Source organism: Purpureocillium takamizusanense, chromosome 6 (genome assembly GCF_022605165.1).
Source record: "Purpureocillium takamizusanense chromosome 6, complete sequence".
In the NCBI taxonomy this organism is placed as follows: domain Eukaryota; kingdom Fungi; phylum Ascomycota; class Sordariomycetes; order Hypocreales; family Ophiocordycipitaceae; genus Purpureocillium; species Purpureocillium takamizusanense.
Window position 1 is genome coordinate 2,390,981 of NC_063073.1, and position 27,279 is coordinate 2,418,259.

The 27,279-nt window shown below is 55.8% G+C and overlaps 8 protein-coding genes across 8 annotated transcripts; 6 read left to right on the top strand and 2 right to left on the bottom strand.

Annotated features, from left to right (window-relative positions):
• Positions 1-52: 52 nt before the first annotated feature.
• FCY21 (Purine-cytosine permease fcy21) lies at positions 53-2,027 on the top strand (the record flags this gene model as incomplete). The annotated part of the gene is made up of 3 exons (XM_047988687.1): positions 53-530; positions 594-915; positions 1,005-2,027. The coding sequence occupies 3 exons, from the start codon at positions 53-55 to the stop codon at positions 1,777-1,779; spliced, it is 1,575 nt and encodes a 524-aa protein (XP_047844685.1). The 3' UTR covers positions 1,780-2,027.
• On the bottom strand, positions 1,952-3,217 carry JDV02_007215 (uncharacterized protein). Its single transcript, XM_047988688.1, has one exon. The coding sequence runs from the start codon at positions 3,188-3,190 to the stop codon at positions 2,000-2,002; it is 1,191 nt and encodes a 396-aa protein (XP_047844686.1). The 5' UTR covers positions 3,191-3,217; the 3' UTR covers positions 1,952-1,999.
• Positions 3,218-4,330: 1,113 nt separating this feature from the next.
• CHI2_2 (Chitinase) lies at positions 4,331-5,362 on the top strand (the record flags this gene model as incomplete). The annotated part of the gene is made up of 1 exon (XM_047988689.1): positions 4,331-5,362. The coding sequence occupies one exon, from the start codon at positions 4,331-4,333 to the stop codon at positions 5,360-5,362; it is 1,032 nt and encodes a 343-aa protein (XP_047844687.1).
• A 2,581-nt stretch (positions 5,363-7,943) lies between these two features.
• On the top strand, positions 7,944-10,221 carry JDV02_007217 (uncharacterized protein). Its single transcript, XM_047988690.1, has 3 exons — positions 7,944-8,970; positions 9,052-9,315; positions 9,422-10,221. The coding sequence occupies exons 1-3, from the start codon at positions 8,708-8,710 to the stop codon at positions 10,203-10,205; spliced, it is 1,311 nt and encodes a 436-aa protein (XP_047844688.1). The 5' UTR covers positions 7,944-8,707; the 3' UTR covers positions 10,206-10,221.
• Positions 10,222-10,859: 638 nt separating this feature from the next.
• JDV02_007218 (uncharacterized protein) lies at positions 10,860-12,832 on the top strand. The gene is made up of 2 exons (XM_047988691.1): positions 10,860-11,025; positions 11,083-12,832. Exon 2 carries the CDS (start codon positions 11,352-11,354, stop codon positions 12,603-12,605), a length of 1,254 nt encoding a protein of 417 aa, XP_047844689.1. The 5' UTR covers positions 10,860-11,025; positions 11,083-11,351; the 3' UTR covers positions 12,606-12,832.
• A 931-nt stretch (positions 12,833-13,763) lies between these two features.
• JDV02_007219 (uncharacterized protein) lies at positions 13,764-14,338 on the top strand (the record flags this gene model as incomplete). Its single annotated transcript, XM_047988692.1, has 2 exons — positions 13,764-13,929; positions 14,001-14,338. The coding sequence occupies exons 1-2, from the start codon at positions 13,896-13,898 to the stop codon at positions 14,336-14,338; spliced, it is 372 nt and encodes a 123-aa protein (XP_047844690.1). The 5' UTR covers positions 13,764-13,895.
• A 3,448-nt stretch (positions 14,339-17,786) lies between these two features.
• Positions 17,787-19,310, top strand: JDV02_007220 (uncharacterized protein; the record flags this gene model as incomplete). Its single annotated transcript, XM_047988693.1, has 1 exon — positions 17,787-19,310. One exon carries the CDS (start codon positions 17,787-17,789, stop codon positions 19,308-19,310), a length of 1,524 nt encoding a protein of 507 aa, XP_047844691.1.
• A 190-nt stretch (positions 19,311-19,500) lies between these two features.
• JDV02_007221 (uncharacterized protein) lies at positions 19,501-20,283 on the bottom strand (the record flags this gene model as incomplete). Its single annotated transcript, XM_047988694.1, has 1 exon — positions 19,501-20,283. One exon carries the CDS (start codon positions 20,281-20,283, stop codon positions 19,501-19,503), a length of 783 nt encoding a protein of 260 aa, XP_047844692.1.
• Positions 20,284-27,279: the final 6,996 nt, after the last annotated feature.

Here is a 27,279-nt window from a genome sequence, read left to right on the forward strand (position 1 = left end):
TTGCCTCACGCAATGACCGTTAGCCGCGATTCATTCTACCCCTTCAACCACCATGCATAGTATCGTCCCGGACGTTGAGAAGCGCGCAGGCGCTGGCGCGAACGACGACAACAACAACAACAACAACACTCTATTCAAAGCCCAGACGGACACGGCCGCGACTATCAGCGAGGGCTTCACCAGCAGCGGCGGCTCGGGACCCTATGCGAAGCTCCAGCGGCTCGCGTCGAAATGGCACGTCGAGAAGCGAGGCATCGAGCGTGTGCCGGAGGAGGAGCGGAATGACACCTCGTACCTCAACATTGGCTCCATGTGGCTCGCCGCCAACCTGGTGGTTCCGTCCCTGACCATAGGCGTGCTCGGGACGCCGCTGTTTGGCCTCGGGTTCGTGGACTCGGCCCTAGTCATCATCTTCTTCAACGGCATAGGCTGTTTGACCGTCTGCCTGTTTTCGACCTTTGGCCCTGCGTTTGGGCTCCGCCAGATGGTGCTCTCTCGGTTCTGGTTTGGGTGGTGGGGAGTTAAGCTGAGTACGTGCGCGGTTTCCAAAACATCAATGTAGAGGACCCCTTTTGCTAAGACTTGCACCCAAGTCGCACTCTTCAACCTACTCGCGGGCATCGGCTGGTCGGCGGCAAACATCATCGTGGGCGCGCAGCTCATCAATGCCGCCAGCCGCAACACCGTGCCGGGCTGGGCGGGGATCCTCATCATCGCCTTGTGCACTCTCGTCGTCGTCTTTTTCGGGTACAAGGTCGTCCACCTCTACGAGTACTGGAGCTGGATCCCGACCTTGATCGTCTTTCTCGTCCTCCTCGGCGTCTTTGCCCACACGGGTGATTTCAGAAACGTCGCCATGGGGTCTGGAACGGCAGAGATTGGAAAGGTGCTTTCGTACGGCTCTACTGTGTTCGGGTTGGTGCTCACCCCCTCCTTTTTTTTTCTTTGCGCTTTTGGGATATTGAAGACGATGGACTCTCCGACTAATAGTGGTTACTTGCCAGCTTCGGCACGGGGTATACTTCACTCGCGGCAGACTACACCGTGTATCAGCCGAGTAGCCGGCCCCGTCGCAAGGTCTTCTTGGCCACCTGGCTGGGCATCTATCCGACTCTTCTGTTCACAGAGCTGCTCGGTGCTGCCATCGCCACCGCAACAACCATCAACGGCGGTGTCAACGCGTATCAGCAGGGCTACAAGGAGTCGGGCGTCGGAGGCCTCCTCGCCGCGGTTCTGTTCCCTCACGTCGGCCGCTTCGGGCAGTTCTGCCTGGTGATCCTGGCCCTGTCCATCGTGGCGAACAACTGCCCCAACATCTACTCCGTGGCCTTGACCCTCATGGTCATGGGCCGCTGGACCACCAAGGTGCCGAGGTTCATCTGGACCGTCGTCGCGTCAGCCGTCTACGTCGGCATCGCGATCCCCGGGTACACCAACTTCGAGGCGGTGCTGGAGAATTTTATGCACTTCATCGGGTACTGGCTGGCCATCTACGAGGGCGTCTCGCTGACGGACCACTTCGTGTTCAAGAGGGGCTTCTCGGGGTACGACCCGGCGTACTGGGACCAGCGAGACAAGCTGCCGCTGGGCATCAGCGCCCTGGTGGCGTTTCTCCTGGGCATCGCTGGCATGATCATCGGGATGAGCCAGACGTGGTGGGTTGGGCCTGCTGCGAATGCGGCTCATGGCGGTGACTTGGGGTTTGAGCTTGGCTTTGCCTTCTCGGCCCTGTCCTACGCTGTCATGCGGCCTTTTGAGCTCAGGGCATTCGGACGGTGATTTGCGCCCACAGTGTTCTGCACGCAGCGCCGGCATGGCCTCTGGGAAACATTGTAGCGGCGGGCACACTGATTCACGACATGAAGGTTAGGTATCAGACTCGTTGGATTCAAGATTGGGTTGCGGAAGGCCAGTGGTTGCGGTGGTCCACGTTGCAAGCGGTGGAACAACATTCCTTTCAGAATTATGAATTTGTTGTAAGAAATCTCAAGTACTTCATCTACAATGTGTACACCAGCTTCTCGCCGCTGACCTTGTTGTCCTTCAATTCCTGCAACCCATCCAGCACACCTTCGAGCCCCCGCCGAACACGCCTGGGATGAGCCTTGATCTTGCCCTCCGTCAACAGCTCCCTCGCGAGCTCCCAAAACATCTTGGCAAACTCGTAGTCCTGCGGCTTCGCGGGGATTTCGATGTCCCCAAACGTGAACGCCTCCCCTAGCGCAGTGTAAGCAAGCGTAAACGCGCTGGAGCAGTCATCGCGGGGGAACTCGACGGCGCCCAGGGAGGCGTATTTCCCCCCCGGGGCCGACGAGAGCGCCTCGGCGCAGATCCTGGCCGACGCGGGGAGGGAGATGGTGTCCCAGGCGTAGCGCAGCTTGTCGTTTGTGTGCTCTCTGATGCGCCGACCGACGTCGGCCTCGTTGTAGTCGAACACAAAGTCCGCGCCGGCCGCCTTGACGAGCTCGGCGTTGCGGGGGGAGCAGGTGGTCAGGACGGTGTAGCCAGACAGCTTGGCGAACTGGATGCCCAGGGTGCCGGTGGCGGTGCTGCCTCCATAGATGAGGACCGGGACGGGCTCCTCCTCCTCCTTTAGCGGCGGATCGTCGCTTGGCAGCCTCATCCCGAGCGTTTGGTACAGGCCCTGGCCGACGGTCGTGATGCCCACCCCGAGCGTCGCCGCCTCCTCGAAGCTCACGCCGCGCGGGATCTCGATCTGCGTGTCGCCCTTGACGACGATGCGCTCGGCAAAGGTCCCGTCCTCGGGCTCGACGGCGTTGGACCCATGGGCCATGCCGCAGATCCGGTCGCCGGGCCGGAACCCCTTGGTGACCTTGGGGCCGACCCGCTCGACGACGCCGGCGTAGTCGCAGCCGACGAGCGGGCCGGCGCGCCTGACGCGCGACTGGATGTGCTTCCAGTCGGTCGGGTTGAGCGCCACGGCGGCGGTCTTGACGAGGATGTAGTCGTCGCGGAGGCGCGGGATGGGCCGGTCGGTGACTAGCTTGGCCACCCCAGGCCCCTGGATCACCACGGCTTTCTGTGTTGTTGCTTTTGTTGGTGTTGTTGCTGTTGCCATGGTGGTCATGCGTCGGGCCGCGCTCGTCGTAGATAGCAGACGGGCGGTAGAGGGGACGCGAAGAAGATTCATTGAAGAGAGCGACCCAGGGATGAAAAGTACGTGACACATTGACGGTACTCGGCTCAATGATGTTCTACAAAGTAAAAGGGTCAATGAACTGCGGAGATGATCAATCGCGCCGAGGTCTCAGCCTCCGTCTCCACTCGGAGTGTCGTCGCGATTGGCACTTCATCATGATCAATCATCGCAAGGCCACACCCTTTCAACTACAATAGCTGGGAGCGAGTGCGGACTGCTAGCCCCAAAACAGAGAAACAGGCAAAAAGACATGGAAAAAAGGCACCGAGACTATTTAGCGACCGTCTTTATGCTTGAGTGTCTAGGTGGCTCACCCATATTCCAGTCTCGTCGCTCCATGTTTGGTGGTGCACGCAGCTCTCAAGCTAATAAGCCCCCTACGAGCGAACGGCGTCACATACCCTGATTGGCGCCTGCTTGGAACACCAACTCTCTTCTCTAGAGATCTTCAGCTACCCCAGAGTCCTAGAGTCCCAAGTCGGTCCGTCGTGGGGGTCGATTACCCCCGCGCATAAAACCATGGATGGTTACAAGTGCTTGTTGACTGCCCCGGAGATCGGGGCACCGGGCGACGGCAGGACAGAGAGAAATGCCCACCACCCAACGCAACAATGAAATGACCTGCCCCAGGAGGCATCGGCAGGTGACATATGCGACGCCGGCGTCCCGCGCGGGGGGCCATGCTAATGCAGGAACTCGAGCTACCCGTGTGACCGCCTCCAATTGCATCAATCCGCAGTCTCAGACGCCCTCTACAAGATGGGTGCGGCACCACCGCAAAGAGTAGTCACGCTCGGGTTTTCGGCACCGAATTTATCCTGTTGGGGAGTCTATCACTTGATCGGGGGGATCTGCGAATGGCTTCCATCGTCGAGCGCACTAGCAACCAGACATGAGCATAACCAGACTTATTAGTTGACGTGACCTCATTGCCTTTGTAACGTCCCCTTTCCAGGTCGCAGAAGTCCAATGTCGACAAGGACTGTCTCAGAGAGCCAGACTTTGGAAAATATGCCCCGTGGAGAACCTATTGTGAGTATATATAGCGTATGCGTATGCTGAGAATGACTTGATGTCGAGGGCCTGAGTTCCATCACCGCAACTGTAAATAGTCTATTCTATCATTTTCGTTGTATATACTTGTTCATATATTCAAAACAATCCTTCGTCATGCATCTTGCATCTGTACTTGGTGCCCTCTCCCTGACAGGCCACGCGCTCGCCGTGCCGACTCTCAGAGAACGTCAAGCGTCTGGCGCTCTAAACGCCGTGTACTGGGGCCAGAACGGCGGCGGGACCGTCGAGAACAACGACCTCGCCTCCTACTGCCAGCCGGACTCGGGCATCGACGTCCTGGTCCTGGCTTTCCTGTACCAGTACGGCAACGGCGGCGACATACCGTCCGGGACGTTCGGCCAGTCCTGCTACGTCAGCACCTCGGGCGAGGGCCAGAACTGCGAGGCCCTCACCGCGGCCATCGCGACCTGCCGGGCCGCGGGCGTCAAGATCGTCATCTCCCTGGGCGGGGCGACGAGCTCCTACTCGCTGCAGTCGCAGGCACAGGCCGAGTCCATTGGGCAGTACCTGTGGGACGCGTACGGGCCCGTCGCGAGTTCCTCCGCGAAGAACACGTCTGTGCAGCGGCCGTTTGGTGACAACGCCGTCGACGGCTGGGACTTTGACATCGAGGTCAACGCGGGCAGCCAGTATTACCAGTACCTCATCGCCAAGCTGCGCTCCAACTTCCCGTCCGGCTCGTCTTACATGATCACCGGCGCGCCGCAGTGTCCCATCCCGGAGCCAAACATGGGCGAAATCATCTCCACGTCGCAGTTCTCCCATCTGTTTGTTCAGTTCTACAACAACAACAACTACACGGTGCCATGCGCGCTGCCCATCAACGGCAACGCGCCCTTCAACTACAACAACTGGACGGCCTTTATTGCGGGGACGCCGTCAAAGGACGCCAAGATACTCATCGGCGTCCCTGCGTCGGAGAATGCGGCGAATGGAACGCCCGCTGGGGCGACGTACTACGCGACGCCGCAGCAGCTGGCTGAGATTGTCAACGATTACAAGTCGGACGCGCACTTTGGGGGCATCATGATGTGGTCTGCCGGATTCAGCGACTCGAATATCAACAATGGGTGCACCTACGCCCAGGAAGCAAAGAGTATCTTGACAAAGGGTAGTCCGTGCTAATACCGAGGTGCTTATGGGTTTGCTGGGTTTGCTGTGTGGACCTGTCTCGACATCTGTGTTCATGTTCGCAACATGGCGTGTGTGCGCAACTACATGATATAGGACACTAGCAGACCTCAAGCTGTAACACATGGAGAGCATGTCATAACTATGCTCTTGTAACTACGTTCTCAAACGAGCTACCAATGTCTGCAATATGCACATGATGACTTCCCTCGTAATTTTCAGGGGGTGCAAGGTGAGGCTTCACTCCACGTCAGTCGTGGATCTCGGCTTTGTGAAACAAACCTCGAGTGCTGTTAGCAGACAATATAGCTGTACCCAAGCATGGAATAAGGGTACCGGATATCTCTGGCATCCACTTCGCTCGTGACTTGCAAAAGAATTCGCCCTTTGGCGGGAAAGTGTCGGGATCGCTCATGGTTCCCCATAACACGTAACGAAACTTGTCCGCTGCTTGCTCCTGTAACAGTCTCAGCTAAGACCGGGAAATGTTTTCAGAAGGACTATAAATACACCATATTCGCACAAAAAGACCCCGCAGGTGTTACAGAACTCGCGGGTCACACCGTTGTCTTGCGTAAATTTCTGAGGAGACCCTCGCGTGTACGTGAAGCTTTCAAGTGGAATCTGTGGGGTGTGTAAGCGATGTTCCAATGCGACACAGGAGAGCGACTGCAGTCAACGGTAGGTATACCGTACCTTTGTCGTGAGTCCGAAGTTGGTACCAAGCGCTTTGCGACAACTTGAACAATGACACAGCGTGGTCCGCCCCTGGTCTGGTGATTCCACGGCGATGCGGTACTGCACGGCGCCGCAGACGCAACTGCCATTGACCTGCACTGCCGACATTGCCGGCAAGATGTGCTCAGAGGATATTGATTTTGTTGGTGTTGATGGCCACAAAAAAGGCACAATGACTACTGAAACAATGATGATGTACTTTGATGGGGGGGAGGGTAATGGTGTACATGTTGGATGACGCCATCATTACACAACACATTGAATAGACTCCAAGGCCTACCAGCACGACTTGCACAGAACTACGTGACAGTTTTGATACTGCTTTATAAGAGGATTCTGGCGGGAAAGGTCGAGCGGTAGCATGATTGAGCAGAAATCGGCGGCATATGTACGTCCCAGGGACGATTCCACACACCAGACGGGCCTGGCACATGCGCAACACCAAGATCGTCCTTTCATTGCCGTTGAGCTTTTTTTTTTTGGCGGGATGCACGATAGTGATGCCAAGGTCCACGCCGTTTGGTGTTTTTTGGGCACCTATTCTCCAGTGTGATGGTTGAAGCCGGGTACGCAGTGTGCTACGCGTGCAGTGTGCCCGAGGACACGCAGCCACGTACATGTACAGGATCTGTGATCTGTATATACCCGATCAAGGGATACCTGTTCCGTACTTGCCGGCGCGGCTTTCGACGTCGTGCAATGTCCCCCGTACCCCATTTGATTCAATCCGTCTGGTGCCACATGACGGAGGTGGTGCGGGGAGGGTGTCAATGTGATTTATGCTGTAAACGGACTGGCCAGGCTCCTGCAAATCAAATTACATGTGCGGCGCACGAGTCACGGCGGTTGCACTGCCCGGAGCATGAGTGAACGCCCTTGGTGTCTCTCTGCATTGGTTTGATGTGAGGAGCTCGGTGGTTGACAGACATGGGAATCCCGCGTCCGGCCGTTGTGTAATAGAGCCCCGGTCCCCATCAATCCTTAACCCCAGCATCCGGCCCCAGACGAATATACGGGCCGCACCCGGCGCTGCCCCGCTCGCCCGCCCGTCGGTACATGACGGCCTTTGCGCCGTTGCGGGGGGTCCCCGCTCTGTATCCATCTGCTGCAGGCTGTCGAGTCAACGGTACATGTATCAGTGGCGGCGGCCAGGCGTCTCCACGATATGTACAAAAATATGGCTGCAACCGGCGAGATGGGTGGCACGCACAAGCCCGCATCGGTTGCTACCCTTTTGCTGTATTTTGATGCCTACGTGTCGGCTCCAACCTTGAAGAAATGACGCCCAATCTCTCATGTTGCTCGGCTGTCCTTGACCGTATGCTGTCCTTCAATTGAGCCATGCGGAATGACATCAAAGCCGGCGGGCCGTCGCAACGGGCCGAATGATGGCCCAAGGACCAACACCATGTCCTTCCGCGGAGTCTATTACTGAAAGATTTATCATCACATCGGATGCCGGAGCCAGTGCCAACCCGACGTCGGATTTGTTGGACGGGGTCAAGTCAGGTAAGAACTACGCAGCGAATATTACATGTAAGTAGGCAGTAAGCGTGAACCAGACAACAGACCTCTGGTGGCATGACTGGAGCTGTCCATGCCCGCTGCGGCACGGAGGAACCCTCCCTTCATGTACTTCGTAACTCGGATGTGGATTCAAGACGCCCCCATCAGCAGCCACGTTGCACCACGCCCAGAGAAATAATGATATCCTACCACGAGTTACCTACCTGCCCTACGTCAAATGCAAGCGCCCAATCACCCGCACCGGCACCGTAACGTGCGGTGGGAACCCAACGCCCCCCCGCTGCCCTTCCCCCTCCCTCCCCCAGCAGCAGGAGCAGCAGCAGCTCGCCCACGAAGCTCTCGGAACTCGGTCCCCCCCATCGACGGTTAGCCAAGAAGCCGCGAGCAGCGTTTAACTGGTGGGATTTTTTCTCTCTCTCTCTTCTCTCGTGCGATGGACCCCCGTTCAGAACACGGCAACCTCCGGCGTGCGGCGACGACGGCGGTGGGTGATGGATGGGGTGGAAAACTGGACGGACGGGTCGGAGCTGAACCCGTCTCGCATTCCTGTTCGAGGACGCAACGCAACCCTATATGTTTCGGCGGCATTTGCTGGTCACCGCCCGTGTTGGGAATCTTTTTTATTTTATTTTAGTCTTTATGTTCGCTCCCCCCCGTTCTCTCAAAGGAAAAAGGGGGCCAGCCCCGTCTGGAACATTAATCAGATCGCTATGCAGCTTCAAGTCGGGCAACGAGCGCGTATCATGGCATCATCATCCTCGTCGTGCGCCCGTCTCTACTAATTACCTGTCGACTGGACCCAGCAGCGCACCTGTAAAAAGAAAGCCCCCTGTTTTTCAGATCTAGATCGCGAAACCCCCGGGTTTCGGCACTTGGAATCGTCCCGTCGACCGTAAGCATTTAACACGCCGTCGGTCGGTCGGTCGCATCGTCCGCCTCTCGAGAGCAAGTCCCCCCCCGCGCCATGGTCCCGAGGGCGGCACTCGTCGTCTCTTGCACTCGCCCCGGCCGGGCGGCCTCGCCACCGACGCCCAAGCAGCGGCAGCGGCAGCGGCAACGGCAGCAGCAGCAGCGATGATGGGCCAACTGACAGACGGCCAGCTCGGGGCCATCAGCATCATGGAGCGCTCGTGCTCCGTCGTGTCCATCCTCGGATGCCTCTTCACCATTGTCACCTTCAGCTGCTTCCGCGCCTTCCAGCAGAAGCCCATCAATCGCCTCGTCTTCTACGCCTCGTTTGGCAATCTCATGAGCTGCGTCGGCACGTTGATGTCGCGCTCGTTTCTGGACCAGCCCGATTCGTTTGGCTGCCAGTTCCAGGCCATGATTATCCAGTGGTGCGCATTTCAGATAGCTCCATTCCTCTCTCTCTCTCTTTCTCGGGGCTAACCCCCGGTCCGTCGTCCCCTCCCCCCCAGGTTCATGGCCGCCGACGCCGGGTGGATATTCGCCATGGCCATCAACGTCTTCCTGACCTTGTACCGCAAGTACGACTCGAAGCGCCTGCGTCGCATGGAGCTGACGTATCTCCTCGCCTGCTACGGCATCCCATTCGTCCCCGCCTTCGTCTTCGTCTTCGTGCGACGCCATGGAGCGCGCGTGTACGGCGACGCGGTCCTCTGGTGCTGGATTGAAGAGGACTGGGAAGCACTGCGCATCGCCACATTCTACGCACCAGCGTGGTACGTTCGTTCCGTTCCGTTCCCGATGTACTGGGTTAGGGGCGACATGCAGGGATAGGCGCAGCAACATGAGAAAAGGCTACTAACAGACGCGCGTGTGTGACAGGGTCGTCATTCTCTTGACACTCATCATCTATATCATTGCCGGTCGTACCATCTACCAAACGCGCAAGCAGCTGCGCGAGTTCAGCTCCGACATGAGCCTCTTGTCGCCGCCCGATGCCGAGAAGGAACCGGCTTCGAGAAGTACGCAGGTCAGTTACGGCCGGCGCCCAACCATCGGTAGCATTCCGTCCCGCCTGGCACCGCCACCCGACGATGACCTCGAGGATGCTGTTGAGGGTGTGGCTCAGGGTGCCGGCGAGGAAGCGCTTGTTGGTGGTGGTCCTTGCGGATGCGGCGGCGACGAGTCCAACAACACCGACCCCCCAGCCTCGCCGCCGCGCCGGCCGCTCCCCGACGGCCCGACCCGCGCGCGGCGACGCAGCTATGAGCTCAAAAGCGCGGCGTGGTCGTACACAAAGACCAGCCTGCTGTACTTTACGGGTATCTTGTTGATCTGGACGCCCTCGTCGGCGAACCGAGTATACGCCCTCGTGCACGGCGGGACGACCATCGCGCCGCTGGCTTATATGAGCGGCCTGGTGTTGCCCCTGCAGGGCTTCTGGAACTGGCTCATATACACCGTCGTCTCGTGGCCTGCATGCCAGGACCTCTTCCACGAATTGAAGAGCTGGGTGTTGCGCCTGATTCGACCCTCAAGTCGACGGCACGCGAGCGATGACCGCCACGGTCGCAAGCCAACGCCCCGAGAGCAGACGGCGGCGCCGAGTTTCAGCGTGTTTGATTGCGAGAGCGGGATGCCGTCTCCTTTTGCGAGGAATGCATAGGGCGTTTAAAACGGGGCGAGAAGCGGGCGACGATCCTGCTTCATGGCCCATGGACATTGTTCTTAGCGTCGGCGCTGGGGGGCTTTGGGGTTTCCATGTTTGATTTGCGTTGGGATCCTGCATACTTGAAGAGGTGAGGTGGCTTATGAACGTACGCGCACCCCCGAGGATCAAAAAAACAAATAAATAAATAGATGCTATATATTGAATACTACTATTGAGCAGAGGGCTGGATGCTGAAGCCATCCTCGAAACAAACGGATAGCCTATGGACCACATGCGGAGAAGAATGACGATGCAGCCAGCCAGCCAGTGCTGCATTTCGCCTTCCATGATGTGTGGAAAAGACTGACTCTTTCACAGCGCGACTTCGAGGCTTCGTTGGCGCCACGTGCTCTAGCTCGGGGAGTCTGAGCAGGACTGTGTAGCATGACGAGACTTGACAGCAGGACGACTTGCGGCGACGACATACTCACGCTATTGGACTCAACGAGTAAAGAGCACAGCGACAGCGCCGAGCTCAGCCCTGCCACTCAGTGGCAGTGCCAGCCCGGCTTGCAAGTCGCAGGTAGCGTAGCAGTTAGCGCTGACATGCACGATGTTAGAGCCCCGACGCTCGGCATTTTCCCTCTCTCGCGCACACACACACATAACCTTCCCACCTGGACCACCAGGCATTGTTCGGGGATTTTTCTCGCGCGTTATTGGGCGCAAAGACCGGCAACTTTGTAAATTCCAGTTTTCGTTTGTCAGCGTGGACGGAATCGCAAAGACTCGCGCCTCGCGGCTTCGCGTCCGGGGCAACTGCAACACGTTCACGGTGACGTATACCGGGTTCAAGTTTTTGTCTGCAGGATGAAGCTGAACTCAAGATTAGACAGCGTCGCAATGTTCGGCCCGGAGTTAGCAAGACTGCCGAAGGCTCACCATAAGACGAGCAGTGCGATGGGAGGTCAAGGCTGGAGAAGCTGCTGAGTACTTAAGATGACGACCTACCCAGACTCGGGCTTATGCGTGTCAGATGTTCCTACGATCCAGCCACTGTCAAGGCAAATAAAGCGACAGATGCTGCCAGAGCGTACTTGCTCTTCACCTTTTCCACGTCCCTTGCACTGAAATCGCAGTTACACTTGTCTCGCTCTCACAATGAGCTCCCCTTCCTCCTCCGACAAGAGCGTCGCCATCGTCGGCGCCGGGCTGGCCGGCCTCACGCTCGCCCTCGCCCTGCACCAGCAGAACGTGCCCGCCGTCGTCTACGAGTCGCGCGCCGCCCCGCTCAACATTGGCGGCGCCGTCATGCTCTCGCCCAACGCCCTCCGGATCCTCGACGACCTCGGGCTGTACGACCTCATCAAGCCCAAGGGCTACCACTTTGACCTCCTCGAGTACCGCGACCTCGACGGCAGGCTCGTCGACACGTATGAGTTTGGCGGGAACGCCAAGTACGGCTACCCGGGGCTGCGCATCTACCGCCACGTCCTTATCGACGCGCTCGTCGCGGCCCTCGCGCGGGCGGGCGTCTCCGTGCGATACGGCAGGAAGTTCTCCCACGTGGTGCGCGACACGCCGCAGGGGGTTGCGTTCGCCTTCGTCGATGGGACGACGGAGGAAACGTCCCTGCTGGTGGGCGCCGACGGCATCCATTCCACCGTGCGCGGACATCTTTACCCGGGCCTGCAGACCACCTTCATCGGCATGGCCGGCATCACTGCGGCGGTGCCGACCGCGCAGCTCGAGCTGCCGCCCGGCTACCACCTCCCCGTCACCATCATGTCGCGCGAAAAGGGCGCCTTCGTCATCGCGCCGCAAGAGCCCGACGGCTCCGAGGTGCTCATCGGCAAGCAGATGCGCGTCGCCGCGGGCACCGACGGGCGACCGGGTTGGGATCGAGACTTTGTCAACGACAAGGAGTCGGCCGTCGCCTTCTTGCAGGGCGGCAACGACGCGTTCCCCGCCTTTGTGAAGAATGCCGTTTCGAAAATCGACGCCCGCAAGGTCAACAAGTGGCCGTTCTTCGTGGTCCCGAGGCTGGAGCGGTGGACGTCCGAGACTCGCAAGGTCATCATCGTCGGGGACGCCGCGCACGCCATCCCGCCGTCGGCCGGACAGGGCATCAACCAGGCGTTTGAGGATGTCTACATGCTGGCGCTCCTGCTCGGCCAGCGGAGGGGGGCGGTGGTAGACATGCCGGAGGCGCTGACCTTTTGGCAAGACTATCGCCAGGAGCGCGTGAACAGGGTCGTGGAGCTGAACAAGCTCATCGACCAGAGGAGGATGCCGGCGGATGACGTCGCCGTGATGGGACAGGGAGCGGAAACGAGACACGAGGAGTTTGACCTGGACTGGCTGTATCGACCCGACTTCAAGGCCGAGGTCGAGAAATGGCTGTCGAAACGCTGAGGCGAGTCAAGTGAGTTGTCTCGCAATCGTTGGTTGATCGCATCACGGTCCTGAGACCGCTCGCCTAGCATTGTTACCTAGCATTTAACAGTTAGGTTTTTCTAGCATTGTCAGGTAACAATGCTAGGATGGCTCAATTTGGAAAATACGCGCCAGTGGTTTTGTAGTAGCGTTTCTTCTCGAACATTGCCTGTTGTGATGCCCGTTTCAAGTTTTTTGAGTTCTGGTGTAAAACCTCGGAACAACTACCTACCTGTTTCGGCCCCTTTCCGCGTTTTCTGTGCCGCCGAACGTTCAATTGTGAGAAAATGAGCGATCTCACTGCATGCGTACCTGTGATGTACAGTATCCTGAGACTGAGTCGTCGCGCTGCTTCACACCACTCATCAAGACACCAAGCTGCAGATGTCCTACGCGGGGTGTGGCCTGCACTGGCTTCTCGAACCCGTGGGTTCCCTGTCTCCGCCCCGACTAGTGTTTTAGCTCCCGTGAATCGGTTCCCCAAAATGATCTTCAAAATTGTTTCATGGTATGAGTACTGGCGAAACCAGATCTTGAGCCAAGTGCCGGTCTGGGGCCGCGGGAATCGTCCGCCCCCGCGAACGGCATCGTACATATGCTGATGGCGATTCAGCGAGTGCGCTCACACTGAGCGGCTATTGACCCGTGACATGAAGTTGTATCCGGTGAGAGTATATTCATTGTTCCTTGTGCAATCTCTATTGCGACAATGGTGCTTGATACGGTCATCGTCTCTCGTTCGGGGCGCTGACTTTGGAGAGGGTCAACAATGATTGGGCAGGCGGTCCAACTATACTGGCAACTACTGTCGAGAGTTCACAGTCAGAGGCAATATCAAAAGTACATCTAGAGAATCTCTTACAGTTCTGAGATGTCGCGCCGGCGTACCCTGTTGCTTATGTCAGTACCAACCCGGGTCGTTTCAAAGAGTGCGGCCTCTCTGAAGCACTTCATGTTGACGCCGACCAAACCTTTTCCAGCTTTGCCATCAATGAAACATGCGTCAGGCTGGTAGGAGAGCTGTATCACCATGAAGCATCTGCGTACTCTTACTGCCTTTCTTGAATCAAGACAATCTTGAAGAATATAAAAACGTGCTGGATGATCCCCCTTTCGACAAACAGAACATCAGCAACACATCAATCATCTTTCCATCTCATTCCATTCACAACAACGTCCGGTCTGGTTACCGCACGTGCTATTCTTTAATCACATTTTCCCAATCTTCAACTTCAGGTCCTAGCCACCAACACCACCAAATCTTCAACAATGGTTCGCATCAGTGCCTTCGCTCTTCTGGCTTGTGAGTCGTCTACGCCCCCCACGCTAACACATCCTCCCGCCTACTGACGTGTGAACCCCCCTCCCCCTCAGTCGCCGTTTCCGCCCTGGCGGCTCCCCAGAACCCGGCTACGAGCGCGGCCCCCGGGCAGTTCGTCGACTACAATGGCAACCCGCTGTCTCCGGAGAATCTCGCGAAGCTCAAGGAGGCGGACAAGAAGGTGGAGAAGGCTAACGCGGAGCTGATTGCCACCTTCACCCCCGAGCAGAAGAAGAAGGCCGACGAGTCCATGGCCGCTTGGGTGGAGGGGGAGAAGATTCTCGGAGCAAAGTTCCCCCAGGGGACGGGGGAGCAAACCGGCACTGCTGGGGGTAAGCGCTCTCTCGCGCAGGCTCATAAGCCCGTCTCGCGCGTGCGCAAGCCCTTCTAAAGGGATGATGGATGGTGGCAGACACTGAGGGCTGGGTGGCATGGTATGACTCTTAGATTACCGATACATTACATATAACATCCGTTTTGTCCTACACCTCTTATTATCGTGCCATTATATATCAAACGCCCTTATTAAATATAGTAGAATCTATTATAGACCCGATTAAATAGGTAATAAAGGTTGTATATATAACTTACTAGCAGGGGGTAAAATAGTTTAAACGCGTTACTTTAAAAAGCCACTCATTTTCAAGCCGGGTGTTGCTGACCGCGTCGAGCAGGGCATTGGACAATACGCGCCAGTGGTTTGGGCAGTGGCAGGGACTTGCGTCTAAATGTCGACTGCGGCGGTGGCGGACGTTGTCTAAGGCTTGCCATGCGGATCGGTGTTCGGTTGCGCTGGCGGTCTTGGCTGAATGTCGTTTTCTTGACGTCGTCTGCTGGCGTCTTTTTGCTGTCGATCCGCCGCTTCCTGCACGACGTGCTGATCGCTGGTCTGGGCCTTGTCCTGTAATAAGTGGAAGCGGTGACGGGGGCTCGCTTCGTCCTATCCTTCGCGTGCGGACCGCCGTCGTGGGCGTACGGGGCGGGGGGCGTACGCCGTCCGATTCCTTGCTTGGCACTGGCAGTTACAGTCGCGGCCACGTATCCGGCTAGCCCTGCTGACGGACGAGACTCGTCTAGTGGAAGAGTTACGTGCACGTCGTGCAGATCATACTTTCTTCTTTTCTGTCTAGGCGCTGTGCTACGTATACAGAGATCCCTTGCCGCAAATCTAGTGTCAAAAAACAAGAGCGAAATGTGCCGATGAGAGCAAGATGTGCATACGAAAGATTCAAGTTGCGATCGGGCCCACATTGCAGATGCTCGTTGTAGAGGAGACTACTGATGTATGTCACGATGCGAAGTAGAAGGCTTGTACACCGCCGCCACGCGCTATCCTCAAATACACATATATCCAGCGTACAAGTAGCAACGGACACCTTGCCTGGCTTTCCTCAACGCGTTCACTTACTACACGCAGCAATATAGCTTTGAACCCCGATTTCTGCCACAAACATGCTGCGTCCTCGACAGCCCATCACCCCAGTGTTAGGGTCAACATCCCCTCGGAACACACCAAGAAACAATGGCAACACCAGAGACCTGTATACGCTCTGGGGCAGAAGGAACCGGGTTTCGCCAGTGTCCGGCATTTTGAGTCTAGTATTCATGCTTTCTGCTCAGGCCTTTGTCCTTTTTGCATGCATCTGCTTGTACGACTTCGACGGCTCGCTTTCTCGGGGAGCTCGAGAGCTGGCCACTGCGACATCGCCAGTGGCCCTTTTCCGCAATCACCTTTCGAGAATTTCAACAGGACCTGTGGCGGGTTACTTGGCCTGGATTTTAATTCAGGCGCTTCTATACTCTTTACTTCCAGGTAGAGTCGTCCACGGTCCGCCAACACCCTCCGGCCTTAGCCTGCCATACCGCATAAACGGGTTCCTATCCTGGTGTCTTACCATGGGGTTATGGTTTTCCATGTTCAAAGTTGGCGGCGTTGAGGCTGTGTCCGCTCCAGCGCAGCACTTCCCATTGATCTTTGCATCTGCCAATATTTACGGACTTGTGGTGGCAGTGCTGGCCTTGGCAAAGGGCCGCTTGCTACCAAGTCAGGGCATGGATCGAAGATTCAGCGGTACCGTTTACCAAATGCTTCAACTGGTTTCGCAATGCTTATACGAGAAATAGGGTCTGTATTTCACGATTTCCTCGCTGGCGTCGAGTTAAACCCTCGACTTGGTCGCTACTGGGATGTAAAGACTTTCCAGATTGGCCGACTGGGGATGAACTCTTGGATCGTATTGTGAGTTTTCGATCCGAAACGTGTATGTATGTTTCTAAAAGCTGGCGCAGAGACTTGTCGTTTCTAGCTCAGCAATATCGTCGGTTTGGCGCCGTTTCCAACTCCATGGTGGCTGTGATACTCCTTCATGCTGTCTACGTAGTCGACTTTTTTATCAACGAAGAATGGTGCGGCATAGATCACCTCCTTCGGTCACTTTTAATTGTATTTTCTTTTAATATTGACGCTATGCACAGGTATCTAGGCACAATTGATATCGCGCACGATCACTTCGGCTTCTACCTGGGCTGGGGCTCTGCTGTCTGGCTCCCACTCGTGTACACCTCGCAGGCACAGTACCTCTCCTCGCATTTCATAGTGCTTTCGCCGGCAGCGCTATCCACCATTCTCGCTGCCGGAATTCTTGGCTATCTCTTGTTCAGGCTGGCGAACCATCAAAAATACATTTTGCGGCAGAGCGGTGGGAGGTGCCGGATCGCAGGTGCCGAGCCCCGTGTCATTGAGGCTGTATACACTACCACAGGTGGGAAAAAGCATAAATCGCTGCTTCTTCGATCTGGTGAGTAAACCATGGGAACTTGAGTCGTACAAGAGGAATTCTAATGGAGTAAGGATGTTGGGGTTTGGTACGACATCCTAACTACACTGGCGACATCATATTGTCTTTTTGCATGTGTGTCTGCTGCGGCTGGTCGCATTTACTTCCATACTCGTACTTTATATGGATGGCCTCCTTGCTAATTCATCGGTGCTACCGGGATGAAAGGCGGTGCTCGGCCAAGTACGGGACGTGGTGGGACGAATATCAGCAAGTGGTGCCGTGGAGATTGGTGCCAGGCATCTTTTAGGTCTACATAATTGACAGGGCGGGATCACCGCGTTCTCCAGGGATAAGATGGGACTCACAGAAGTCCCGGGCACCGGTCTTCAACCTCCTGATATCGGATATTGTATACGTACAATCCCCAATGCGTTGCAAAGCAGCTGCCAGCAAACATGAAAATGTAGAATGCTGCTAACGGCCCGGTGTAGCTTGTATAAAAGGGCAGAATAGCTTGAAGCGGTTGTGGATGTCTTGCTAGCTGGCAGGTGGAGCACTCGGGGGTTGGGCCAGCTGGCAGAAGTATAGGGCCATTAGAAGCCACGGCCTGAAGACGTTGTGCCCTGGTGGCGATTTGGTTGGGACTCTATAGCTATGCGGAGATCGGACCCAGCTGGTCGCTTCTTCTTTTGTTCTGTCCAAGCCAACCACACCGCTTCTCGGAGCGTGGTGCCGGTGCCAATAGGGCAGCAGGGAATCACCGTGGTGTCTCACTTAACCTTTCGAGACCCAGCCTTAACAGCAGCGGAAGATGGTGGTGTTTTGGCCTATTTTAGGTCGACGCTGTGTCTCGGGTCAAGTAGTAAGTGAGAAGTCGCTGTCAAGTCAGAAGAAGATGCCATCGTCATATTGAGATCAGAAGCCAAGACGGTGCCGCCTGCTAGAATAAATTGCCAACGCCCGCGCCTGGCAACCTAGGCATTCTCCCACGCCGATCTTGAAGCTGGGAGATCTAAAGAGTGTCTCTCTCCTGGAACATCATCCGTCTCTTCACCAACCATGGAGCAGCACTCTCGATCGGTCGCCAACATTGCTGTAGCCATTCGCAACTGCTTTGAAGACCGGCAATCTTTCCGAATTTTCCATGGCTCTAGTAACTCCACGCGCCCGGGCCGCCTCCATGCTGGTAGCAAGGTCATCGACATCACCGCTCTGTCCAACGTTGTGTCTGTCAATTGTGGCGCGAAAGTCGCCCTCGTGGAGCCGAACGTGCCAATGGATCGTCTAGTCGAGGCCACGCTCAGCCATGGGCTGATCCCTCCCGTAGTCATGGAGTTTCCTGGTATCACGACTGGAGGGGGGTTTTCGGGGACATCCGGCGAAAGCAGCTCATTCCGCCATGGTTTCTTCAGCGACACTATCAACTCGGTGGAAATGGTACTGGGAAACGGCGAGATCGTCGCGGCATCGAGAACGGAACGCGCAGACTTGTTCTACGGTGCGGCGGGGGCAGCTGGCACGCTTGGCGTGATCACTTTGTTGGAGGTTCGCCTAATCGAAGCAAAGAAGTTCGTTCGGACGACATACCAGCGCGTCAAGACTGTTGACGAGGCTCTCTCCCAAATTCAGTCAGCAACCAACAGCGACGACAACGACTATGTCGACGGCATCCTCTTCGACGATACTCATAGCGCCGTCATTACCGGCCAGCTTGTAGACGAAAAGCCTGCAGACTACAATGTACAGACCTTTAGTGACGCCGCTGATCCTTGGTTTTACATGCACGTCCATGAAGTAACGAGGACAGCCGAGCCAACACTGCCGTTTGTGGACTACATTCCGTTAGCGGAGTACTTATTTCGCTACGATCGCGCTGCGTTCTGGGTGGGCCGCCAAGGTTACACGTACTTCAAGTACATTCCCTTCAACAGCTTCTTTCGCTGGCTTCTCGACGACTTTTCTCACGCGCGCACGCTTTACCACGCCCTCCACTCTGGCGGCATATCTTCGCGCTTCATGGTTCAAGATGTAGCTTTGCCATACGACGCTGCCAAGGAGTTCATCCAGTTTGTCACCAAGGACATGGATATTCGACCGCTCTGGCTATGTCCCCTGCGGCATGCTCGCACGCCAACCTTCCATCCCGTCACCTGTGCTGGGGATGACTTGAAGAAGAAGGGCCTCGAGGGCGTGTCTGGGCCTATGCTCAACATTGGTGTTTGGGGGTGGGGACCACGGCGCTGGAACGACTTTGTATCGATGAACCGCGTCCTCGAATCCAAGCTGCACACGTTGGGAGGTCGCAAATGGCTATATGCACATTGCTACTATACCGAGGACGAGTTTTGGGGAATTTACGACCGAACGTGGTATGATCGCCTAAGGCACAAATACCATGCTACGGCCCTGCCAACCGTATTTGACAAGGTAACAATCAATGTGGAGGCCCAAGAGCGGGAGCAACGCGAGTGGGGGGCTTCGATAGCTGCCCTCTGGCCCATTGGAGGCATGTACGGTATCTGGAAGGCTGCTATATCAGGAGACTGGCGACTTCACAGAGAGGCACTTTGGAAGCGAACATGACTGGAATGATACGGGGCTGGTCAAGGCCAATTGCTGTGCGGCAGCCGAATGTTAGACTCCCAACATCTATAGCTAGGGTATGTAAAGTAATTCTCTACGTCTTATATGCCTTTCGTAGCGTTGCTCTGGTGTTGGGCGTGTGGCCAAGCTATGTCCATTCTTCTACTCGTTAAGTCTCGTCAAAACAAGTTTATCCTGGGTCACCCCGGTGAAGGTTTTTCACGATCATCCTGGCTAGGAGCCACTCAGGCAGAGCCCTCAGCAAACTCCCCGTCAGTCGATGCTTCCAGTGGACGGTAATCTCCATGGTTCCGAGGGCCGCGGCAGCGGGCGCCTTGTTGAACAGTTCCCTAGCAAACACATCACACTCGATCATGCCGGTTGCCGGCCGCGAGTTCGCCTGGGATCGAACCTCGCCAGAAATGACGGCAATAGCGGACACATCCACCCCGTCCAGCGTGTTTTCTCGATTCACGGCGTTACTCAGTGATGCGACGAAGGCTTTGGCCCCACTGTAGACTGCCGTATACGGGCAACCGAATCTTGCCTGCGAGCTTATGCTGATAATCAAGGCAGGACTGTTTTGTATTAAAATCGGCATAAGCAAACGAGTCAAGTGAGCCATGAAGCGTAGGTTGAGGTTGATAGTGGCGTCGATTTCCTCAGCTGTGTACCTCCATATCGGCTTGAACCCAGATGGTTGTACTGGCACCAGACCGCCAACGTTATTGACAAGAACTGTGATCTCCAGATTATAAATTGGTTGGAGAGCCCTGTGAATATCCTCGGCTGTTGCTGTAACACAGTTGATGATGACAGTTTTGACCTGAACGTCAGCCCTCCTGGCTAAGACCTGGCGACGTGCCTCCTCAAGCTCGTGCTCCTTGTGACCGAGCAGAATAATGTCAAAGTCACGACTGGCAAGTTCTCTTGCACAAGCAAGGCCGATACCTGCGGAAGAGCCCGTGACCATCGCCCACGCCGTCCGCTGTCGCCGATAACGAGCCATCGACCTCTGGGCCGAAAACCAAGGCAGTGAGACAGTCATCTGTTTTGGGCAAACGTTGATCGTTAAAGGCCGACGAGTGGAGGTGGGTTATGTGGGTCCCCGGTGCTGCGGGTGTCCGGTCTGTCCGGTCTTCTGGCTGTAGTTGGCAGGGTTTGGCTGCTTTACCTAGCAACCAGCAAGTCGGCAATGGCCGACTTGGCGCGATTTAAGACTTATCACACCGCCAATTGCGTCGGGAAACTAATAAATGCCCCCGTGCGAGCCAGAGGCGGCTTTGCGTCTAAGGCTCTTTGACAAGTGGCAGTTGTCTTACCATCCCAAGACAAACGAGCCGTGAGAGACAACGATCCGGTAGCTACTAGACACATGAAACATCTGTGGTATTGCCACAACTGTGACAGCTTACGTGTTGCGGACCGGTGGATGGCAATGAGTTTCCCATGTACGGTGGAAGAAGGTCTAGAGTTCAATGTTCGGGTGCAAGTTAAAGTATCCCGTGCTGTGGCGATCCAGCCGAAAGGAAGCGGTCAGTAGCCTCGGTAGCAGAGTTGAGATTGATAGTACGAAGTGACTTGTCGTACCTGTACAGCAGATTGCCTATTCAAGAAAAGGAAGACCGCTTCGAATGACTTGTAACGTGTCTCACATTCTTGCAACGACGGGTTGCGCAAGCTGGGCCCAGACAGCCACTTGTTATTCGCGACTGGGCCTCGTTGGACCGCTCCTGAGGTTTGTCGTCATAGGTGGACATCCCGCCAATTTCTTCGAAAGCCATTTAAGTCGCTTGCTCGGCTGGGAAATTTGAAGCCGCCACCATGTCTCTCCAACCTGGTCCACTAAACCGACAGACAGGCCATCGCTGTCCCTGTCCACGCACAGTCCCGCTTACGTCTCGGCATGTCCTTCCCCTATGTATGGAGCTTACCTCGCGCCCTCATTCTGGCAGCTAGCTATTTGAGGGCTGCGCCAGAGTCTCACGACTCCATTTACGCGAATAGCACACTGGCATGTGCTAAGCTATCATCGCAATTGCGCCCCAATCAGGTCATATGGCCAAGCAACGTGCTTCGATATCAAAAGGAGCTCAACGCATACTACTCTCAAACATGCGGCGATTTGCTCCCAAGATGCATAGTGTATCCAGAGGAAACCTCTGATGTCCAAAAGTCAGTGAGCGTGCTCCTCGACGACAACTCAAACGTCCCCTTTGCGGTCAAGAGCGGTGGACACAACCACAACCCCGGATTCAACAGCGTACATGGGGGCGTTCTGATCTCTCTCAGCCAGCTGAACACAATACAACCGTCAGCTGATGGTAATTCTGCTATCGTTGGGCCCGGTGCTCGATGGGGACAGGTCCAGTCTGTCTTGGACGCAAGAAGCGTGGCAGCGGTCGGTGGGCGAATGAGTCAGAAACCAAGCCTGCCTGCGCGAGCCCTGGTTGTACGCTGACACGCTTCATGCAAGTCTTTTAGGTGATGTAGGTGTCGGCGGCTCCATTCTCGGCGGCGGGTTCAGTTTCCTCAGTGCGAAATACGGGTCAGTCGCCAGATCCAGTAGTAAATTGGCTCCTTTCACTGAACTCGTTCTCGTAGGCTGGCTTGCGATAATGTCCTGGACTATGAGATTGTTCTTCCTAACGGCACCATTACCATAGCTAGCCCATCGCATAACAAGCATCTTTACTTTGCATTGTGTGGAGGAGGCGGGCAGTTTGGTGAGATTTGAGGCACGCAACCCTACGTGTTCCGGCACTAAGAGGCGTTGTATCTCTATGACCGACCGAGGCGCCCGTTGCTAACAAGCATTATGGAGGCATCGTAACGAAGTTCAACCTCACAACGTATCCCATCGGCAAGGTCAACCTCCATTTCCCTGCCCATACCACGCAGTCCCCCAACACCAGGATACATAGTGACAGGTGCGCAGGTATGGGGTGGGTATCGCGTCTACCGCAACTCTCAACGGGTCGCATTGAGCGAAGCATACCATTCATTTCTAGAGACCCAGGCGGACCCCGACGCGTCCGTGATCTTGACACATGAGAATATGTTCAACGGGCTCGTAAGCTTCGCAGTCGGTGCGTCCTGCAACTGCCGACCGCGGTGAAAAGCCACGAACCTCGAGCTGACTTGCCGGGGAAAGTTTTCTACTTCTACGACGGCCCAGTCCCACCGGCCGGAACATTTGGGCAGCTCGAGACCTTTAAGCCCTGGCTTGACAACACGAGGGCCCGCTCGTATACGTCACTGGTAGGAGATTGCAAGAAGCAAGGCGCACGCACACACGAGTTTCTGATGTACTTGAGCAGCTAAAGGCGAATGATCGCATCGGCAACACTCGTGGAGGCCGAGTTGCAATACGCGTCAGTCACCTGTAAACCTGATATTGCCCAGCGCTTACCCGCGCACCGCAGGTCTCTGCTGTTCCCGTGTTCCCAGGGCGACGAGGCAGGGATATAATCAACCACCACTTAGCGACATTCGACTCCTTTGCAAAGCGGGCACCATGGGCCCTAGGCCTATCACTTACTAATGCATTCCAATATGTGCCTCGACTGGTGGCTGAAGAATCTATAGCTAGAGGAACCAATGCTCTCGATATGGACCCAAGAGCAGGTGATCATCTTTGGTTTGCGTATGTCCGCTTGTTGAGAACATCAAATACTCTGAATGCTGCTGACGCTGGCACCTTTGACTAGAACCATCTTTCACTGGTGTCTTCCTCTCGATGACATACGAGTCAATGAGTTCTCTCGAGAGCTGACGGATACTCTCGAGGCATATGTCAAGATGCATGATGGGCTTGGCCGTCTGAATCAGGCTCGAACAGTGCCAGAAGTGACTGTTGGAGAACAGCAATGTCCCATCGTCAGGCCTTTTCCAATTTTCATGAACGAGGCCATGGCTGATCAGCCTCTCATGGAGAGCTACGGCCCCCGTAGTATGCAACAGCTTCGACTCGTCAAGCAAGATGTAGATGCATCAGGAGCCTGGAGCAATCGCACAATTGGATGGCGTGTGTGAGCAACTGTAACGGTCTCAATTAGTGTTTGACATTTAGCTGAGTGGCTGCAACGAAAAACCTCAAGTTACAGAAGAGAGGAAGAAACATGAGGTAAAGACTTGGGAAAGGGGCGCGAGCTCCTGGGCTACCTCTGAAGCTCGTGTGAAATCAGGTCGAGAGCGACTGCCGAGACCCGCACAGGCCTAGCCCGCTATAGCAAGATCGTATTCAATGTGGTAAACAAAGATGATGCTCAATAGGAAGCGTGTTGGGCCCTCAATCACATCATGTAGCCTTTAGCAGTCGTCACTAAGCTGTGCTACCACGACGGCACCTTCGTGAGCTTCCGGCCAGGCGCTGTGTCATCTATTAAAGGAATACGGCCATTGTGACTTTGTGATTCATTTACACAAGTGCAGCGGACCTTTCGAAACCTTTCCTTCTGCGGTAGCAAATGGCTCGTCCGCCGTGGCAGGCTCAGGGCAGCCTCAGCCAACCCAACGCAATTGTAAAGACGAGTCGGATCGTAGCATACGGTATTGGCCAACACATGCTAGTAACGTACATGTGCATGTGCGAAGAAGCCGAAATACCCGGAACAATGGGACGTTTCTTGCCTCCTTTCTCTTGCCTCCTTCGGCTTTGTCCCGGTTCTGGCAGGCCAGATGCACGCAGAGCGTTTCAAACACGTCACACCAAGCGAAACCTTCTTGGGGCACATCACACGTAACGATTTTCTTTTCAGGAACATTATGCAGGCTACATAGCTCCACCAGAATGTCGACGTCGCTAAAATGAAATGTCCCTGCACAGCTGAGAGATGGGCTGCGAAACTATGCAGTGTAGTCAGAGCATGACGCGTGTATTCGTGCGAGCAGCTCCGTTCTGGAGTAATGGTTACGCCCGGCCACATACGGTTCGACTGCAAAGTACACGGCAAATACACACAAACAAAGGAATAACGTCCGTAATAATGGGGATCATTCCAGCTTTGCTCCAGCGAGGTGCGTTGCGGCAACGAAAGCCGCGGTCAGCCCCGGACCTAACGTGGAACCTTGACCAGGATATGCATTGCCCAGCAGCGTTGCCGCGGTATTACCTACTGCGTAAAGCCCTGTGATGGGGGAGCCGCACTTGTCGATGACCCGCGCATTCTCGTCGGTTAGAAGGCCGCCACGGGTTCCTATATCCCCAGGATAGACGGGAATTGCGTAGAACGGTGCACGCTCTATGGTGCCTAAACTTCCAGTTGGCGCGTAGTAACTGTCGAATGCACTTTCGCCACGACGAAACTTCGGGTCCTTTTGGCCCGTGGTTATCGCATGGTTGAAGTCTGTGACGGTGCGCACGAGGCTACTTGGGGGTACTTGAATTGATTCAGCGAGCCCTTGAAGACTAGTAGCGTCTCTGGCAAGCGTCCTGGCTCCGCCGCCGCTTGTCGAGAAGCCGAGAAGGGGCAGAAGAACCCGCCCACCGCATAACCCTAGGGGGTAGCGATTTCGATGTCGGGCGTCGAATATCATCCAGGCAGGGACAGTCTCAACATGGCGGTGGCGAGCATATTGATCGTCAACAAGGGCGCCGTATGGACCTGATTCGTTCGTAAAACGCTCACCTCGGCCGTCCACCATGAGACAGTGCGGCACACATCTTTCGTACAGGAACATGGAGGGTACCGTGGTTGCGGGATCGAGAATGACAGGTGTGCCCCAGGTTGACTGCATCATTGCTGTGCGAGCGCCAATCTCCATGCCGGCTAGAATCGCGTCTCCTTGGTCATCCAGAGAGGCCAAGCTCCAGGCGGCGTTTGTAGGCTGGTGAAGATATCGCTCTCTCATCTCCTGGTTGGCGGCGAACCCTCCGGCAGCGAGAATAACTCCCTTAGTTGCCCTCACCACTGTAGTCTGGCCAGTCTGAACATTCTTGACCACGGCCCCGTCAATATATGACCCTAGTCCCTCGCCGAGGGCTTCATTGACGACGAATCGTTGGAATGCACACCGTGTCCGAATCGCAATGCTGTCATGCCTCTCCAGACAGAGCAATAACAACTGCCCAACTAAGGACCGGCCCAAGGTGACTGGATCCTGTCCCAATAGTCGTTTCCACAGCCAGCGACATAGAACAACGCGGGCCACGACCAAGAATGCACTCAGCGACACGAACGCAAACATAAAGGAGCGGGCCTCATGACAGTAAACAGGCGGTGTATTCACAGTAGGCGCACGCAATATACCCCGCCATTTACCTAGTCGACGGAGGTCAAATATTTCCCCTTCGAGGGATCTCCCACTCCTCCGACCTCCGGGCAACTCGGCGTAGTAGTCAGGGTGATGCTGGCAAAGGCGCCAGCGGAAGCCCAAGGACTCGAGGAAAGCTATCATTCGCGGGCCATGTCGCAGGAATGCCGTCCATTTGGGGACCGATGTTGCCCCTGATGGACAGTCCTCTGATGCGGTTGTCGCCTCGAGATATTGCAGAGCATCTTCGTAGCTGTCGTTGCATTCCCCCCCGTGGCCAGCGGACCTACGGGCGATGTGGTTGTTAGGGATCCAGAGCGAGCCGCCTGAGTAGCAGGAAGTGCCACCAACTTTCGACGCCTTTTCGACAACTAATGATCGGAGCCCCAACTCGCTCAGACGTAGGGCTGCGGTAAGACCTGCAGCACCAGAACCGATGATGAGCACATCTACGCTCTCGATGGACGCCGTCATTGTCAATATCGGGCGGTGGTCCAGTCCGCGTTTGCTGCTTCAGAATGTCGTCTAGGCGCCCACGCATAAGATTTTGTGGTGCGATTCGCCAACAGAGGCGGTAGTAGGGACATGTTTTGGACATGAAAACAATTTAAATGCTGTCATCCGCGCTAAGTCCGGGATCCTACAAATGCAGGAAACTTGATTTACGACATCTAGAGCCGAAGTTAGAAGGCTTTGCAATATCCGCAGAGACGTGCTGCTTTGGGATGCGTCAGCGGCTTTGGGATGTCTCACGTACGTTGGCGTGTCCACGCGCTGGACAAGCGGTGTAGAGCCTTGAACGAGCAGGCTCCTAAATGGCGTACTAGCAAGCGTATGGCAATGACTACCGGCTGCATACTGGTAACTGCTGCTGGCTTCATGCACCCTTCCGTATTGCCTACTGAAAGGTCGGTGAGGCCTGGCGGCATCGCGAATGGATGCGCAAAGCTTCTGTAGGGTTGTTTATAAGCTGCACAGGGCTGCAACTTCCTCGTAAAGACAATGTTCTTAGTCAAGGTGACCATTATCGACACTTGTGTTCCATCCATTCGTGCAACGACTGTGTGATTGCATCTATCAATGCGCAGGCAGCTCCATGTGGACCACGTCCGTTTACCTCTCCGTTAACCTCGCGTGACATACGGCTTGTCAGGCGCCGACGAAACGAGACCGGGATGAGAGTGATAAGAGGAGGCGTGGAAGGCCCCTGGTACCAAATGCAGATACACAAAATGCTAGACAGACAGTCAATATGAAAGAATCGCTGCTACCACTACAGTCTTGGAGGGCTGCCCTTCCCGTCTGGAAGACGACTCCGATCCCAGCCATGCACCGCGAAGCAAGCACTCTACCTGCATCTATCGCACTCGCCGCTCTACAGACCCGTTTCTCGGCACGTTCAAAGTCTCTCAACCCCATACGCGGCGGACTCTGAGGGTCGGGTGGTATGATATGACTCTTGCATTACCGCTACGTCACATAGCATCCGTATTGTCCTGAACCTCTGGTTATCGCATCCAGCATGGTGCTTTCCATTGGCCTGGCAAGTGTCAGGTTCGACCTCGATGCGCTGGTGACTCAGAGCGACTGGCAACTCAAAGCAGCGAAGACGGGCCACTAGCTCGGTAGACTCACCTTTTCACAGCGGGCGCGGCTCATTGGCGCATCAAATATCGCTCTAAATTCTTGGTAGACCACGCAGGGCATTCCTCCT